The following is a 17,421-nucleotide window of genomic DNA, read 5'->3' on the forward strand; positions in this document are numbered from 1 at the left end:
GATGTCGTCCATGTCTCCCGACGTTTCGATCCGCGACTTACTGATCATCCTCAGGGGATCTTCCGAATGCCGAAAGTAGATCGAATACAGGAAAAATTTCAAAGAACGGCATTCGGAAGATCCCCTGAGGATGATCAGCAAGTCGCGGATCGAAACGTCGGGAGACATGGACGACATCAACCGGTGGAAAACCCGAGAAACTTTTCTGCAACTGATACGCCGGGAAAACCTAAGACTTCTCGAGTTATTTGCGGCGAATAATAGATGGCCTTAACCCTGTCCTTAACCCTGGATAAATTAACACTTATCGCTTGATATGAGTCGTGGGCTCATACCAAGACGTTCTTCGCCCTTGAGGTATCTTACGGGCTCCGCATGTTTTTTGAAATGTGAGCAATTTGACGTGACTCCTATGAACGATTTATTCTCTTATCGAAGGTTCTGGTAACACGATAATGAGTCTAAACTCAAATGACGTCATACCTATCGAATCCATCTCATGATCTAGTTTTTTAAATTTCACTCTCGGCCCCATCCGCTTAAGCAATAATTAATAATAATAATTAACTCATTTATTGCTCTAGGAGTTTTAATTCCTTTGGAGCATAGATATTGTTAAAGTGGTGAGCAGTACAATTCACATAGTAAACTGGAATAAACATAGTAAAACTGGAGAAGAATAATTTCTTTTTCTAACAGAAAAACGAACATTAAACATACCAAGAAATAAATAACACAACCTTAAAAAAGGAAATTTAGCTTAACAAATGAAACAAGAACTAGATTAAGAAACTAGAACTAGATTAAGTAGTCACACGCTTTTGTTCAATAACATTTCGACTGTGGTAGAATCCAGTTGTGACTTGCATAAGGAGTGGATATTTGTATGGTGATTTTTTTCAATTTTTGCCAATCGATAAATGGGCATTTGTAGTGAAGGGGGAATTGAATCTGTAAGAGGCCCTTGATTCCTCCTATCACTTCATTTTCAGCGCCAAGTATGGCAAAATCTTCGTTAAGTCAATGGGAAATGACTTAGAATAAATCAATAGTCAGTTTTGCTGCAATCGGAGGCTGCCGAAGGATTCAGAAAGCACGCTATAATTTTAACTACCTTTCATCCATACGATGGATAATTATCTCTTTTAACAATCAGCTATAAAGATGCGCATTTTTAAACTAACTTTTTTCGCGTACGTATTAAAGAAGATTATATTATTGTCATTAGAGAAAAATTGTGTTTTCTTTGCCATGTTAATCATAAGAGCCTGTGACTTCTAGCTTCACCCGAGGTAGAACATTACTTCTGACCTCTGGCTTTGCCAGCCAACGGTAGGAGCCACAAATAACGCCCTTTCCAGGAATCTCTACGATGGCAGCAAAGGCTCGTATCACTGACGTCGTCGTTGACGATATAAAAAGAGCCTTATAGAAGGCGCACAATCGTGGGAAAACCCTGAGGATTTAAACTGTTCTCTACCATGAAAAAGCATAAAAAAATGCCTAAAAAACATGTAAGTACCACCAGTGAAAAAATAATGGGACCCATAATCAAGGCAAGATTAATGTAAAGGAAAAGAGAACTAGAGAGACTCTTTTTGAGCAAGAGTTGCTTGAAGGACAGCGTGATAGTTTATATTCCTCGTTAGTTAGGCTTCACACCTTATTTAGTGAACTGAATTTGTGGCGGAGGTTTAATTTTTTAACTTCCACGCATTGAAAAACCTCTGATGTCTTGCAACACGCCACTATATTGATTTTGCTTGAGAGCAAGAAGCTGTCAAGCTGGTACAATTCAAGGAATAACTGGGGGATAGTGAGCGGCGCACCTTCACGCAGGTGCACATGAAATTGCAGAGAGGAGAAATGATTTGCCTTGGCCCGGGGTTCGATCCTGGCTAAGGCAAATAATTTTTCCTCTATGGAATGTTCACACTTCATGCCACGTAAGTATCGTATATTGGGGGCGAGTATAAGGGAGTGCCAAGGGGACCAAGGTACTCCGCGAATCAAGAATGTAGATAAAAAATAACTGGAATTAACTATACTATAACAAATGTGACGGTTTCAGGGGTGATTATTGCCTTGCCATGACGAAAATAAGGAAATATTTCCAAATTCGCTTTTATTAAAAACACGGCCTGAATTGAAACTGCAGGCCGTGTTTTTAATAAAAATTCATGAAGTAAAATTGGCGAGTTTTATTTATTGAGAAGCGTGTTGTGTTTAACAAATCACGTGCGATTGTATGGCTGCGGCATGCAGTATAAGTAATACAATAATCGTATGGCACAAATAAAATCTTTGCTGCTATCTACGACCCACGGAAACGGAGTGACACTGAAAGGACGCATAAAGTATTTCCCCGGAGCTTTCAAATGCACTGGTTGGAAAAGCTGGCCCATGCGATGCCACTCCACGTGACGTCACAGGGACTTAGTTTCTATACGAGTAGATAGGAGTTTTACATCGTCTGAGATTACCAATGCATGCATGAGGCACAGAGCTCAAGGAAACATGTCACCTATTAAAAATGGCTAAGGTCGGAAAGTTTCCTTCTTTTGATAGGGGAATAATAATCCTTATTTAAGCCAAGCGCTACCTGCTAGCAGGGTACTCAGCTGCCTGCTAGCATCCTGCGTCGTATCAGCGCTCAGTGCCTCGCCCCAAAGTCACCTCACACGCCGATAGCTGGAACCAGAACGACGTAACACGGACTTTTATCATCATTCCTACTTAGCCGTCGCGTTTTCGCGTGCTTGAAAATTTTCACTTTTCATTTATTCGCGAAAAATAGATATCGTCATTTAAAAATCTGAATGCGTGAAATACGTACTCCAGGAATAATAATCTTTCGATTTAGGCAATAAAAAAATAATAGGAAACCTCCCTACTGACTTTATCCTCAAAGAATTTGGTGTGAGTGTGGACCTATTGAATTGAAGGAGAAATTTTACTAAAGGGGGAAAAGAATGGAGAAAAATGGAGATTTGGGGGGGGGGGGGGGCACGTACAGGGAGCTACGCTTGTACGATATTAATTTTGGTCAGTTAGTTACAACATTTGACACAGTTTACCCAGTTATGGGCGCCATGGGATTCTCATGAACTGAATGAGTCTGGAGTCATGAACTATCATTTCCAAAAATCTTTGAACCTACTTGCAAAGGGTACTTGCATGGGGTAAGGTGGACACATTACTCGTACACATTTAACACAAGAGCTACCAATGGAGTCATTTTGACTCCTCGCGATTTTTTTTGGAAGCGTGTACTATTTTCTTTTCTAGAACTATTTTAATCGCTAAGCCTTATTTTGTGTCAAAAATGAATAAAAGTCACGGAATTTCAGGTCAGAATTCGGAAAATTTCAGTCAGGGCGGAGAAATAAAAATCGCGAGGAGTCAAAATGACCCCATCGGTAGTTCTAGTGTTAAATATAAAATATCATAGGTGATATCTATTTAAAAGTGGTTTACACTACCTTACAATATTGATTGATTGTCTTCGAGCATAGGTCGTGCAAGGCCTCTACTCCAAGACACTGAATCAGTATTAAACATAGAGCTCAAGCGAACTAAAAAAACTCAACCTTACAATACTCTTGGCCCTCTCATTCTACACTCGTAAATCTCTCATCTTCATTTACTGCATAGAACTATTGGTATGGTATGGTATTTGGCGGAGGCGACCGACAGCTGAGGTCATTTTCGCCATGAGGGAAGGGTTTGGAAGGAAGGGTGGAGAGAAACCCGGCGTCTGCATTAGCCCGCTCTTAACGAAAGGCGCCAAGGGAACCACGGCTTAACGTCCCATCCGACGGACGGAGTGTTGCGCTTGCAACGTCCTCCACACAACACTCAACCAGGGATCGGGCAGTCTCAGAAAATTCTCTGCCGCTGACGGGATTTAAACCCGATCCCACGGGGTTGGAAGCCAACATCATAGCCACCACACCAACCCGGTCCCCTTGAACTATTAGTCTTGGTACCCGTGATAGATGGAGAGAGGCAATCCTAAAGGACTGGAATTGCCTGAATGAATTTGACGAATATTCCTGAAGTTTCCTGACTTTCGTCATCGTTTAATGTCACCAAGGTTACGCTTTGCTCTGGGGTCAAAACAATATTTAGAGTTGATAATTGTAATCCCCACAAGGGTTTATAAGAGATATGAGAGCCCCTCCCCGAAATGATAATAGAAAAATCCGAGGCCAGTTTTTGCTTTGGTTCTCTCGGCCGAAATGGAACCTAGCTCCTTGAAGTCCAATGGTGGAATGGAGAAGTTGTGTCGCCGACATTGGACGTGTTTCTAAAACACCTTGATGAATTTGAAGGGCGACGAGTTAAGCAACGATTTAGCTATCTAAAAGGGAGAATGGCGTAATAAAGACGAGGGGTCTATGTGTCGTGTGCTCCGCCCTTTGGCCACAAGCAGACACGCACGCCGATAGCCGCCGTTCCTCTCTGCGTGCGTCACTTGCGGTGTGGAAGATGCGTCGGCGGCTTATCTGCTAGGGCCATCTGAGCGTCTTTGGCCGTCGGGGAAGGCCGTGGACGCCTCAGTGCAGATCATGAGGCAGGCGCCCCTCGGCCTAGGCGGTCTTCTGGGCGTCCTTGGGGCATTGCTACTGCTGATTGCAGGGACGCTGCCTGCGCCCTCTGCCCAGAAGACGGGCGATGCCGGTGAGTCTACGGTGAGTCCTGACCGCCCGCCCCTCTCGCGGCCAGTGGTCAGTGTGCGATCCAAGGCCTTCATTAAGACGTTTCATTCGGTTGGATCTTCTCGGGTCTGGACGTCTAATGCCACGTTCACATTACGATTGTCCGAGCGAACGTTCCAACGATAGTTGGCCGAACTAGCCGTGTGAATGCATGTCCTGACAATAGTTGACGTAGTTCCGAACATTGCCACTTTACGATGGTTAGGCGCTGGGAGACCGGAAACGGAAGCGGCAAGAGAAAGACGAAAAGCTCGTGGAGCTCTATTTTTTCATGGATTTGACCTAGGAAGGAAGAATATGGGCGGAAGAAAAATATTCGGTAAATACAAGTTGAACACAGTAATGTCGTGTCCCTGCATACCTCAACAGCTTTGCTCACCGTCAATTTCCCGTTCACTTTAGATGTCAGCACAGGTTTTAACGATCGTCGTGTGAATGCACGATAGCTCCAACAATCGCTGGAACAATCATAATGTGAATGAGGCATAATTTCGTCGGGAGACTGTCCCGATATCCTCTGCACTGATGATGCCAATGGTCGTTTTACACGGTACACGGAATTGCGCAATCTGGCGTGCGTGCGAAGGCGCAATCAAAATTGCGTCGTGTAAAGCGGCGAATTGCTAGAACACATGCGAGAATGCGTGGACGTGAGATGGCAAAATAGCCCCTGTTCTAATTTCGTTTATGCATTCGCACAATTCCACGCCATTTTAGAAATTAACGAGCTCTAACCTGCGCAATTCCGTGCCCCGTGTAAAAGGGCCTTTTCAGTTTCAAAAAATTTTATTTCCTATGCCACCTGTGTTCATTATTGCATGGGGTAGTTTTTTGGATATGAGGGTAGACTTTTTATGCATAAATACGGCATGTAGCTCGTTTTTTGGAATATTCCTTTTACAGGGTTTCTCTTATAGTTTTTTTATTAATTAATATAACATTTGTTTATGAGCATATATAGTTATTGTTGTTTATGAGCATTAGTACGCATCTCTTGTCTGGGACTCACATTTTAAAGGAGAGGTCAAGAAATTGGAGAAGGTGCAGAGAAAAGCTGCTAGGTATGTGTTGGGAAAGCATGAAAAAACGGAAAGTGTTTCAGAAATGCTCAGAGTTCTAAGGTGGGATAGTTTACAAGAGAGGAGGAAAAGAAGCAGGCTGTGTGGCATGTTTAGAATAATGAGTGGGGAAAAAGCATGGAAAGAATTTGGGAAGGATATATCAAAACCGAGCTTTGTTGGAAAAAATGATCACCAGTTCAAGATAAAGTGCCGATCACGAAGGACAAATGCGAAGCAGTTCTCCTTCTTGAATAGGACCATATGGGACTGGAACGACCTACCAGCAAAACTATTTGAGCCCTTCCCAAAAAATTACTTATCTTTAAAAAAGCGGTTGAAGAAGTAGGGACCGAGGGTTTCTTATAAAGTTTTCTATTGTTTTTGCATCATATGTACAATGTACATGTTACCACCAGGCCAATGGCCTATTTGTCACAATTAAATAATAATAATAATAATAATAATAGTAATAAAAATACAAGGGGGAGTAAGAATCAAACTCATCTGGAAATCTTGTACTCCGGAATGGCTTATGGTAGAGCAAGTTCCCGAGACGTAGGGGAAACGGAATTCATCCCACGGAGATCGCCGAGTATTTCATAGTGCTTGCAGTAAAAAAAAGTAAAAGAGTAGTGATTCATTATCTCGCACAAGGGGAGTACATGGAGGGGAGCACAGTCGGCGCTAGATCTATGTTGCTAGATTTTTGCAGAGCAGTAGTAGTTGCAGTAGAGCTAGATTTATGTTGCAAATTATATTCGCGCATTTAATCACTTTTAAATTAAATACTCTGCAAGGAAGTGCGATGCAGTTATTCTCATTGTTTTCCGTTGAGTACTTGCTCTCGCGAGGAAAAGCATGGAAAAGTTATCAACGCGATATATTGTCATCTTCAGTAATAATTTCGGTTAGCAGCCATAATTATAGTATATGTCCCCAAAGTGAAATTCTGATCACTTTGCCGTCGGAGTCGCGAGCGACGACACTGGAAAACCTATTTTAATGTGTGACGGATGACCAGGTATGCAGGGTGGTGAAATATTATATGACGAAATTGCAACCGTGGAGAAATGGTGCCAGTAGAAACCAAAATTACTAGTGATGTTTAGGCCGAAAAACGCACCATTTTTAAACTTCATAAACTTATAGCCGATCGCTCCGATTGGCCGCGAGTTTACCATGTTGCCGGATGCTCTGGACAAGTTATGACTTTCGAATGCTTCGCGTGCCGGAGATCGGGACGTATCCAAGACATCCGACAACAGTGTAAACTTTCGGCCAATCGGAGCGCTTTGCTCATATTAACTGTAGTTTAAAAATGCTGCGTTTTCGACCGAAAAGTCATCATTGATTCTGATTCCCACTGGCAGTACCTTATGTTTTTTTGTACCAATTTTTATCTTGTTCTCTACTTTGTATCTTAGGAATAAATAGATAGTTGTTAATTCTTATTATAATAATTAAAGATAGGGTAAATAATAAATATAAAGTTAATCATCTTATTGGGGCCATTTGAGGAATCAAAGAATACTACATTTTTAGTAATTTTAGTTTGAAATTCTAACGTTATTATTTAACTTATTCTTTTCCTTAGGAGTATTTCGTTACTTTATTATCATGTGGTTTAAGAGACCATTACTTACTTTCAGTCACCTAATGAAGCTTCTCTTATTTTTTGAATTCAGTCAATGAATGTTTTAGTTTTTACTTTTTCAATGGTAATAGGTATAAATCTGTGATTTTCTCCGCAAATTTCAGAACATTTGCCATAAAATAAACCAGGTCGGTTTATAAAAACACTTGTTTGGTTAATACGCCCTGGTGTTGCATCTAACTTAACCCCTAAAGAAGGTACTGTTCATGAATGTAATACATCTGCGGCTGAGACAAAAATGCGTACCTGTGCTTGTATAGGTAAAACTACTCGATTATCAACTAAAATCGAAAAAATCGAAATCTATCCCAGAGGCGTCGTCGGGCTCCTATCGCGGCGGCGCCTCTTTCCTTTTTCCTTCCTCTCCTCCCCCTCCCCGGGTGATCGGGCGTATGAGCCACGGGCTTGGTTCCCGGCCCCGGTGCGTTGTATCTTCAAAGGGTTCGCCCTGAACCCTCATTGGTTGGTTGGGAGTACCTATCCAAGGTTAAAATTTCGCGGCATTATTTTTCTCCACCCTGTGCAATGACCGACTGTGGAAACATCAATTTCATTGTTCGCGATGTCACTGATCCACTTTTTATTCGATTGACTTCCCAATGTGCTGTTGGAGTGGTCCATTGCCCCAGTCATCAATTCTTTTTTGTTTCCATTCGATCAGATGAGGAACGGAAGCAACTTCCGCGACATCTTATTTGCCTTGAAAATCAACCATCCGGTTATGGAACTTTGCTTATCTTTGCCATAGACAATCTGCAAACTGGAGGATTCACTAGTTCATGCACGGCGTATATAAGGGCAACATCCCAGCATTGCCAATGTGCTCGTCAACTGAGACTCAAAGTCGCAATTCATTCAAAGAATTTGAAAGATCGAAGGGAAAGATTAGTTACGACGGAAGAAAAAGTCTTTAGCATTCAGCCATTCTCTTGTTAGTTCAAAATATAAAAAGAACATAAAAGTTTCCGCCCGCGGGTCATAAGTTGGTGACGTCATTAGAGTTTCTGTTCATCTACTCGTTCAGGAAGAGCCTTTCATTAAGGAAAGAGATCGCTCTCGACAGTGTAAGCAGCAGCGACCCACGCGAGGTGTATGTGCGAGGCCGAGGAGTAGCTGAGAAGCGATTACCCGCCCGACAGTATTTCGCGACGTCATCAAATTACACAGGCCAACAAAAAAATTTGGCTTGAAAACTTTTTTTATTTTAATAGCCGATCTTTATAGATTTTTATGCGCCGAATCCAAACCTGGCCTTAGTTTTTTGTATCACCCATAGCTTCCAAGCAATATGTATTTTAATATTTAGTCTAATACCCCTACACGGTGCAGTATAGGAAAAATAAATGAAACACTGTGTTACATCATAAAATTGTTTGTATTTACTACATCGCAATAAGATAGGGTTCACTTGCAAACTGGAATTGCTCTACATTTTCTTTCACTTTTTTCCTTGAAGCTTCTTGTGTAGCTTTTTCTGCGATGAATCGCTTGCTGAACTTCTCGGTGAAGTACCAACAGTAATCCCCATTATCTTCGTTCATTAGACCTACTTTTTCAATTTTATTATAACTATAAAAAAACTGTTAAATTCTAAAAATATTGCTTGATTTCATAAATTTAACTGTAATATGTGCTTAAATGGTGGGTGATACAACTTTAATACCATTATATTTGGATTCAGCAACTTAAAAAATATAAGAATAAGGTATGTTCAGTAAAAACGTTTTTTTAATGTTGGCCTGTGTTATCCGTCAAAGAGCTAAAGCTCATGAAATTTCACCTCTAACAGCTCGTGAAGTAGGAAATGGATCGAAAGAAGGGAAATTAAGGGATTCTGTATTTCTGAATCCATCACAGTCGACAATTTAAAAGTAATCGTTGAAAGGGCCATTCTTTATTTCTGAATCTAGATGTCCGTTTTCCTAATTTTTCAGGTGAGCAGTTTAAGATTTTTAATAATTTAACCAGTAATTACTAGAACATTAGATTTGCACTCCTATTATGCTGTTCCCATGCAATGAAAAGGGTCTGAGTTTGAATTCTGTGATGACAGTAAGGGCCCCCCCCCGCGCACTGGCAACTTTGTCAAAGCAACTATTTAGTTACTTAAACCATATCTATCTATATATCGCCGGCCTCGGTGGCGGCGGGGTAACGTCTTCGCCTGCCAAACAAGAGGTCGCGGGTTCGAGTCCCGCCTGGGTAAGTTACCCTATCCAGGGCATGGTTGTTTGTTACGTGCAATTGTTGACTTTGTTGAATACCACGATTAAAAATGGCCTGTGAGAGCTGTATTCGGTGGATTGGGAATAAAAAAAATTTAAAAATTATCTTTTATCTAAAAAAACATATCTATATTATCTTTTAATTCAGTTCTTGTTACCGTGAAATTGAAAATTTTCAGATCATTTAAAATTGAAAAACCTTGCCACCTCTTGCCACCTCCATTTTGCCATATTTTTTGCCACCTCCATTTTGCCATATATCCAGGGCATGGTTGTTTGTTACGTGCAATTGTTGACTTTGTTGAATACCACGATTTAAAATGGCCTGTGAGAGCTGTATTCGGTGGATTGGGAATAAAAAAAATTTAAAAATTATCTTTTATCTAAAAAAACATATCTATATTATCTTTTAATTCAGTTCTTGTTACCGTGAAATTGAAAATTTTCAGATCATTTAAAATTGAAAAACCTTGCCACCTCTTGCCACCTCCATTTTGCCATATTTTTTGCGTGTGGTTATCATATTGTAATGGTTGTTTTTTTAATACTTAAGTTCTGAAAATAATTTAATTAAGTTATTATGTCCGGAGACGGGAAATTCAAATGCGAATTTTATAAGTAAATATATATATATATCAAATAATTTTAAAGAAAATATATTTCCGAAACCGGATAACGATTGTCATAGGTAATTATCAACAGGGATAGAAAACACGAATAGGGTAGTTTCCTTCATCAAAGAAAACGAAAGGCATTGATTGCGATTCGTTACCCACCTTTAATTTATTCATAATATACAAATTATTTGGTTTTAGAAATCCCAGTTCAGACGAATGGCAATGGTCAATTTTAACCGCATTTGAAAAAGGCCAGATTGGCGCCCATGCGATGCCACTCCACGTGACATCACAGGGACCTAGTTACTATACGAGTAGATAGGAGTTTTACATCGTCTGAGATTACCAATGCATGCATTAGGCACAGAGCTCAGGGAAACATGTCTTAATAATCACCTATTAAAACTGGCTAAGGTCGGAAAGTTTTCTTCGTTTCATAAGGTATTAATAATCCTTATTTAATCCAAGCGCTACCTGCTAGCAGCCAGCATCGCATCGGCGCACAATATCATTGCCCCAAGGTCACCTCACACGGCGGAAGCGGGATCCAGAACGACGTCACGCGGAGTTTTCCCATCATTCATACTTAGCCGTCGCGTTTTCGCGCGATTGAAAATTTTCTCTTTTTTGAATTAATTATTAAAAATAGATGCCGTCATCAAAAAATGTAAAAGCGTGAAATACGTACTCCAGGAGTAATAATCTTTCGATTTAGGCAATAAAAAATAATAGGAAACCACCCTATTAACCCACCGAGGCCCAAGCTAACGATGGTTTTATTTCTCGTCGTGTTGAAATGAATTCGGAAGTATGCTTTCTTTTAAGGTTTGCATTTGATCTTCGATAAACATGTAGGTGTTGTTAATCTCTGGAATACGCTGGCGTTATGGTTAACGTGCAGGGGTGGTGTAATGCTTTGTTGGATGTGTTTACGGACGCTATTCCTGCGGTGTGAGTTCTCGGGAAATAAGTCGACGCAGTTGTTTTATTGCGTTGGTTTAGCGCCCGAGCGCAAAAATTCGGAGAAGGAGTGTTGAATAGCCCGCCATATTTCGATGTAACGTTGAGAGCGGCATTATATAACTTATCTCCCCTCGTCGAAATATATATACGCCATCCATTAATAGCATCTCGCAGATAACAAGAGACAGCGTTGCCACGCGACCGCAGCGACGCTTTTTCCCCCTTACGACATGCGTTGTTGTGATCGTGGGTTGAAGGCGCGGAAGTAGCTCTCGGAAGTCGAACCAGCGACCCGTCGGACGGCGTGACATCGCGAGGTAAGGAGGCGTACTAGGTGATAGCGATTGACGTTTTGCTAATGAGACTCCCTCCTTATCTACGTCTTTTGACCACTATGGTGACGTAGCGCTACTGTCGCCGCAAAAAAAGGTAGAACGCTGATCTTTAAGACGAGGGTAGTTTCCTTCATCAAAGAAAACGAAAGGCAGTGATTGTGATTCGTTGTCTACCATTAGTGTATTCATAATATGCAAATAATTTGGCTTTAGAAATCCCAGTTTAGACGAATGGCAACGATCAATTTTAACCGCATTTGAAAAAGACCAGATTGGCGCCCATGCGATGCCACTCCACGTGACGTCACAGGGACCTAGTTTCTATACGAGTAGATGGGAGTTTTACATCGTTTGAGATTACCAATGCATGCATGAGGCACAGAGCTCAGGGAAACATATCTTAACTATCACCTATTAAAACTGCCTATGGTCGGAAAGTTTCCTTCGTTTGATAGGGTAATAATAATCCTTATTTAAGCCAAGCGCTACCTGCTAGCAGGGTACTCTGCTACCTGCTAGCCGCCTGCGTCGTATCAGTGCTCACGCCTCGCCCCAAGGTTACCTCACTTGCGGCAGGGGAACCAGAAATACGTCACACGAACTTATCCCATCATTCCTACTTAGCCGTCTCGTTTTCGCGCGCTTGAAATTTTTCACTTTTCGTTTAATCGCGAGAAATAGATATCGTCATTAAAAAATCTAAAAAAGTGAAATTCTTACTCCAGGAGTAATAATCTTTCGATTTAGGCAATAAAAAAATAATTTGGAAACCATCCTATTTGTAGGAAATTCGGCCGAAGCTCCATAAGGTCTTGTCATATATCGTTCTGCTCATCGTTTATTCGACTACAACAATGAATCATTGAATATTGTTTAAATACAAGAGTGAATAAGAACACGAAAAAAATCTATGAGAACAGCGAAACGGCCGTCTTCTTCAAATCGTCATGGGCAAAATATTTGATTGGTGCATTTAATTGTATTTTTTATGCAGCTTTTTAAAATTAAATTTTACCCATTCCTTGATTTTTTTAAGTGGTCGAAAGCTAGATTAAATTTCCGAGGTTCGGAAAAGTGCATGAATATCGAAGTTACTTATGCTAATGCAATAAATATTTATACACTTTTCACGTAAGGAAGTGTCTATTTTGTTCCTCTTACTTAAAATATACCACAAAAGCAAAAATCGCCCCACGGAAATGCACGCTATCAAAATGGCGATTTTTGTCTTTGTGGGCTATTTTTAGGAATAGGAATAATACCAACATTTCCTTACATGAAAATATTTGAAATATTTTTTCATAAAGCATACGTAACTTCGATATTCAAAATGATGTATGACACGACCTTATGGAGCTTCGGAAGAATTTCGTGCAAGTGGTTTAATTTTTTTCGCCGATAGCAGTTCAAAAATTACGCTATAATCTTGATCTTTTACGGGCAAGTAGTGCAGAACTAACAAGACTTCTGATCCGTATATTAATTTTGATGCTACATACGAAACCCTTTCATACATTCATTTAAAATTTTAATGTGAATAGCATATGGATTCATCTAAAATATTAAAAAATTCAAGTGAGTGAGCTTTACAAATAATGCAAGTTTCTCGAGTAAAAGATTATCATCAAAAATACAGCTAAAATCTCTTTTAAAAGTAGTAATTATGACTCAAAGGCTATTGCTTTCACTCACCATAGGATACTCGAATGTGGAGTATACGGATCAGAAGTAAGCGAGGGAAAGGAAGGAGGGGAATGGGATTTATTGAAAGAATAAAGGGAAGCAGGCCTTATTGACACCTGGAACTTACCTTAACCGGTAGAATACTATAGTAATAATGATTTACGACCGTGCTGTGCCCGCTCCCAACGGGCTTCCCCCGCTCTTTTCAATGCAGGTCTACAGAGGGATAGGCGCGTTTCTAATTTTCAAATGTAGAAAAAAAGGCAGGGTCTTATGTACAAATTTAATTGGGATGTTAATGTACAAATTGAGGTCAGAGGACCTCTTTAAACACAACATTGGAAGTAATTACACTTTCCTCTGTTAAACGCACATGATGACTCATACTTACGTATCAAGAGGTGACTTGAAAGTGGAATCAGCCGAATTTTGATGAAAGTTATGTAAAGAATGTAAGATATTGTCGCAAATGAATAAATGTATCAGTTTGTTCGCCGTTAACGTCAGGAATATTTACCGGTTTTTGTTCCATGTTTTTTTATTTTTTTATTTTTTTTATTATTTAAAAACCAATTGTAGGAAACAATAGCAATATTTAGGAAGTAAGATATGCCGTCCCATACTCTCTGATAAATTCTGTGCATTTTGGTACATCATTTGTAGAGTTTGGTTGCGTATAAGTTGAGAATAAGGTATCTAACCAGTAGAAATAATATAGAAGATATCTAGGATGTTAAAAATCATGTTTGAGGGAAGAGTGTTGGGTAAGCGAGGGAGAGGAGGGAGGGGAATTCGATTTATTGAAAGAATTAAGGGAAGTAACCCTCATTGACACCTGGAACTTACCTTAACCGGTAGAATACTGTAGTAATAATGATTTATACTCAATCGTCCGGTCTGAGAATCCTCCTCAATTATATTAGACGATAGCGAAAAAGCGTTGATGAACGTTAATAAATGTTGATATGTACGATATCATGTAATTCATGCAAATTTAATTATCAGTTGAGTATGTAATATCCATATCCATGCATCGTTGAATATACCTATCTATCCTCTATCCTGATGTGCCCGGCATCTGTAGATGGAGATTGGTGGGGTGGCGGTGGGTGGTCGGCGTGGAACGACACCAAGTACTTTTGGCTGTCGGACGTGGAGCCCACCGAGTTCTTCCCCGAGGACGAGGGCTTCATTCGCGTCGCCCCCAAGGCCCCACAGGCCCCCGGGCCGAAGGACCACGCCAAGACGCAACGACGCGACGACGGCCTAGCCACTCCACCACCGCCAACGGCCGAAGCGAAAATCCCCTCCCGCCACGGCCGTCAACTGCTGGATGTGTCCGAGGAGGACTCGAACCCACGCCCATTCGTGGAGAGTGACTTGCTGGGTTGGGAGGGCAGCGGAGAAGGCAGCGGGGACGGTGCTCCGTGATCGCGTCACTTTATGGCATTTTCATGTGCAGCGAAATGCATGGGGCACCACCTTATTGCGAACACTGTACCCAAAATCTTCTCTTAAGGGGACCCATCACTTCCTTCAGACTGGTCTGATTTCCTGACGTATTTTTTTAAAATTTGAGATTCATGTGAATGCCTTTAAGGGTTTACACTATATTACTTTAAAATTTCATGGTTTTTAGCGTATGTCTCAAGCTAACAATATATTAGGAACAGAAAGAAGATACGACCTGTCGATTAGGTGTGACGTCCCCTCTAAATGAATGATTTTATCGCAGTTTGATTGATTACAGTATACTCCCATAGATACCCCTTCATACCATTAATAAGGCGAGGAAACTACTTTAAATACTATTTTATCACTTACATCGAAAGAATAATAACTTGGCTCTACATCTCTCACTTTTTACTAGTGTCAGACTGGTATTTAGTGTGAAAGTTGCCTCCTTTTAATCATCACGCAACTTCAAATCCGTTGATGATACAACTCCAAATTGAGGAAAAGGAGGAAGAAATTCATTAATTAGGCATGAATACAATATTCTACCAAGTATAATCACCTAAAATGGAGTTCGTGAAAACTTTTCTTTCTGGTAGTGGAGGCCTTAATTTATGCCTATTTTCTTGCCTGAAAACTTTTGCTGTAGGTGAAAAATACAGCAGAATCATGTATAAAATCCTCATGTAGTTTTTTGTCCATATATTTTCTGCGGGTTAATTATTATTGCCATAGCAACCCGTGCAGTTATTCTGACTGCGCCGATGTCTCTTAGGCGGCTCCTAAATACAGCGTGGACAAAAAAGGCATAAGGCAAGAAAAGTGACTTTTTCATCTTTAAAAAATCTGTACGTCAGAATAGACGTGCGAATGGCTGTCTGTAAAACCAGTATTAGGATGTACCTTCTCTATCGCAACAGTGGTTCTCAATTTCAACGTGGCGGCCATAGGGATCCGGAAATAATGTTTTGAATGTGCATAAAATTTTGCTCCCGTAGTGCTGTTATCTTATCTTTGGATTACGTAATGTTAACGCAATGGATACACGTAAGTTGTCAGAATTTCCAATGAAAGCAAAGACCACCCCTCCACTCTTCCTGTAAAGTTGTTAAAAAATTGTATATTTTGCTTTGGGAGTTATGGTTCGACGCCCAATTTTTCCTGCCCATGAATTTAGCCAACTTTGAAGGGACTTAGAAAAACATCTATTTAAGGCTGAATGGTGGATTAAGAGAGCCTTGATCTCTTACCGAGCCATAATCTCCCGATTTTTCTATATTTTTTTTCATTCTTAGCACTTTTGGGAATCTGAGATGGCGTTTTTTTCTAAAATTTGAATACCTATGTGCCTCCATTTTTAGCATTAGATTCGTTGGAGTGAAATATTCAATTTTTTAAATGCCTAAGGAAATGTTTCATTACTCTAACCATTGCAGGTACTTTACATTTAGGACTATTTTCGACGAGGCCTTTTTTTCTTAAACGTAATTTTTTAGAAATATTTTTTCTGCTAAAATTCCATTTCTTGAACTCAATTAATAGTATATAAATATGTATCTTAAAGTAAATCTTAATTGGCAAACGGCATTAGATAGGTCGAAAATGTAATGTATCATTGAATCTATGCATGTAGATTCAATTTCAAAATTAGTAAACGCTGATATTGCTATCAGTGTACCCCAAGAAAACTTTTTAGTTCTAAATGTAGCAAATACCAAGTCAGTGATTATTGTTGATGCTAGAATTACTATTGAGATTAACTTTGAAAACAACATTCGGTACTATATGTACTTGATCGCATAGCTATTCCCAACTCTAATTCTGTACGCAACCTGATTATTTTTATGATCAACTGTCTGACTTGGCACGATCAATTACAGCTTTTTCCAATAGAGTTAATGGTATATTGTATAAGCTTAAAAGCCTGAAAACAATTTGCCTCTGTATAAGGAAGCTGTTAATAACTACCTTAATCTTTCCTTATATTGAGTTTGGCACCTTATCCTTCGCAGATCTGACAAGCGGAGTGAATCTGAAGTTGCAACGGTTACAGAACTAACTCATCGTTACTCATACGGTTAGATTCATCCTAGACCTTCGCTGTGATGAACACATTCCCCTCACAGAGAACAATTAAACTGGCTGTAAATTTCTCTTCTTGGAAATACCACTTTTGTATCTTTTTATTTTCTTTTTTCAACTACAAAAACACCGAAAAGTTAACTTGATATCTTCCAGAACGCGTCTACAACCAGGACTGTGATAGCACGGAGTGAACACTTTAAGCTCTATTCAAAAAACTACATAGAACTACAATGTTTCATAAATCGTTCGTCGTCAAATCTACCGTTGCATGGAATGAAATTCCTGACGGTATGAAAACTTGCACGACTGTGTAAACATTCAAGTACAAATAAATGTTACAAATACCTGTTACATCCGTAAACGAATTATTTATTTTTACTTTTTGTCAAAGTTATTTTAGGAGTCCGTAATTATGTCTGTTCTATATTATGCATACAATATTACCTTTTTAATGCTGTTTTTATATAATATAAACTCAAAATGTCAAGTTACTATATGTACTTATTTTTTGTTCTTAGAAGCATGTACCCAGAACATTGAATAAATTTCATTCGTTCATTTATTGGGTACTGAATCATTGGATAGCATTGGCTCAACTCAGTTCAAGATCTCCCTCTTCTGG

At 39.9% G+C, this 17,421-nt stretch overlaps 1 protein-coding gene across 1 annotated transcript; it reads left to right on the forward strand.

The window, feature by feature from the left end:
* The first annotated feature begins 4,465 nt into the window (after positions 1-4,465).
* Positions 4,466-17,154, forward strand: LOC124154656. Its single transcript, XM_046528511.1, has 2 exons — positions 4,466-4,683; positions 14,344-17,154. The coding sequence occupies exons 1-2, from the start codon at positions 4,572-4,574 to the stop codon at positions 14,688-14,690; spliced, it is 459 nt and encodes a 152-aa protein (XP_046384467.1). The 5' UTR covers positions 4,466-4,571; the 3' UTR covers positions 14,691-17,154.
* The last annotated feature ends 267 nt before the right edge of the window (positions 17,155-17,421 follow it).

Source organism: Ischnura elegans, chromosome 2, assembly GCF_921293095.1.
Source record: "Ischnura elegans chromosome 2, ioIscEleg1.1, whole genome shotgun sequence".
Classification (NCBI taxonomy): domain Eukaryota; kingdom Metazoa; phylum Arthropoda; class Insecta; order Odonata; family Coenagrionidae; genus Ischnura; species Ischnura elegans.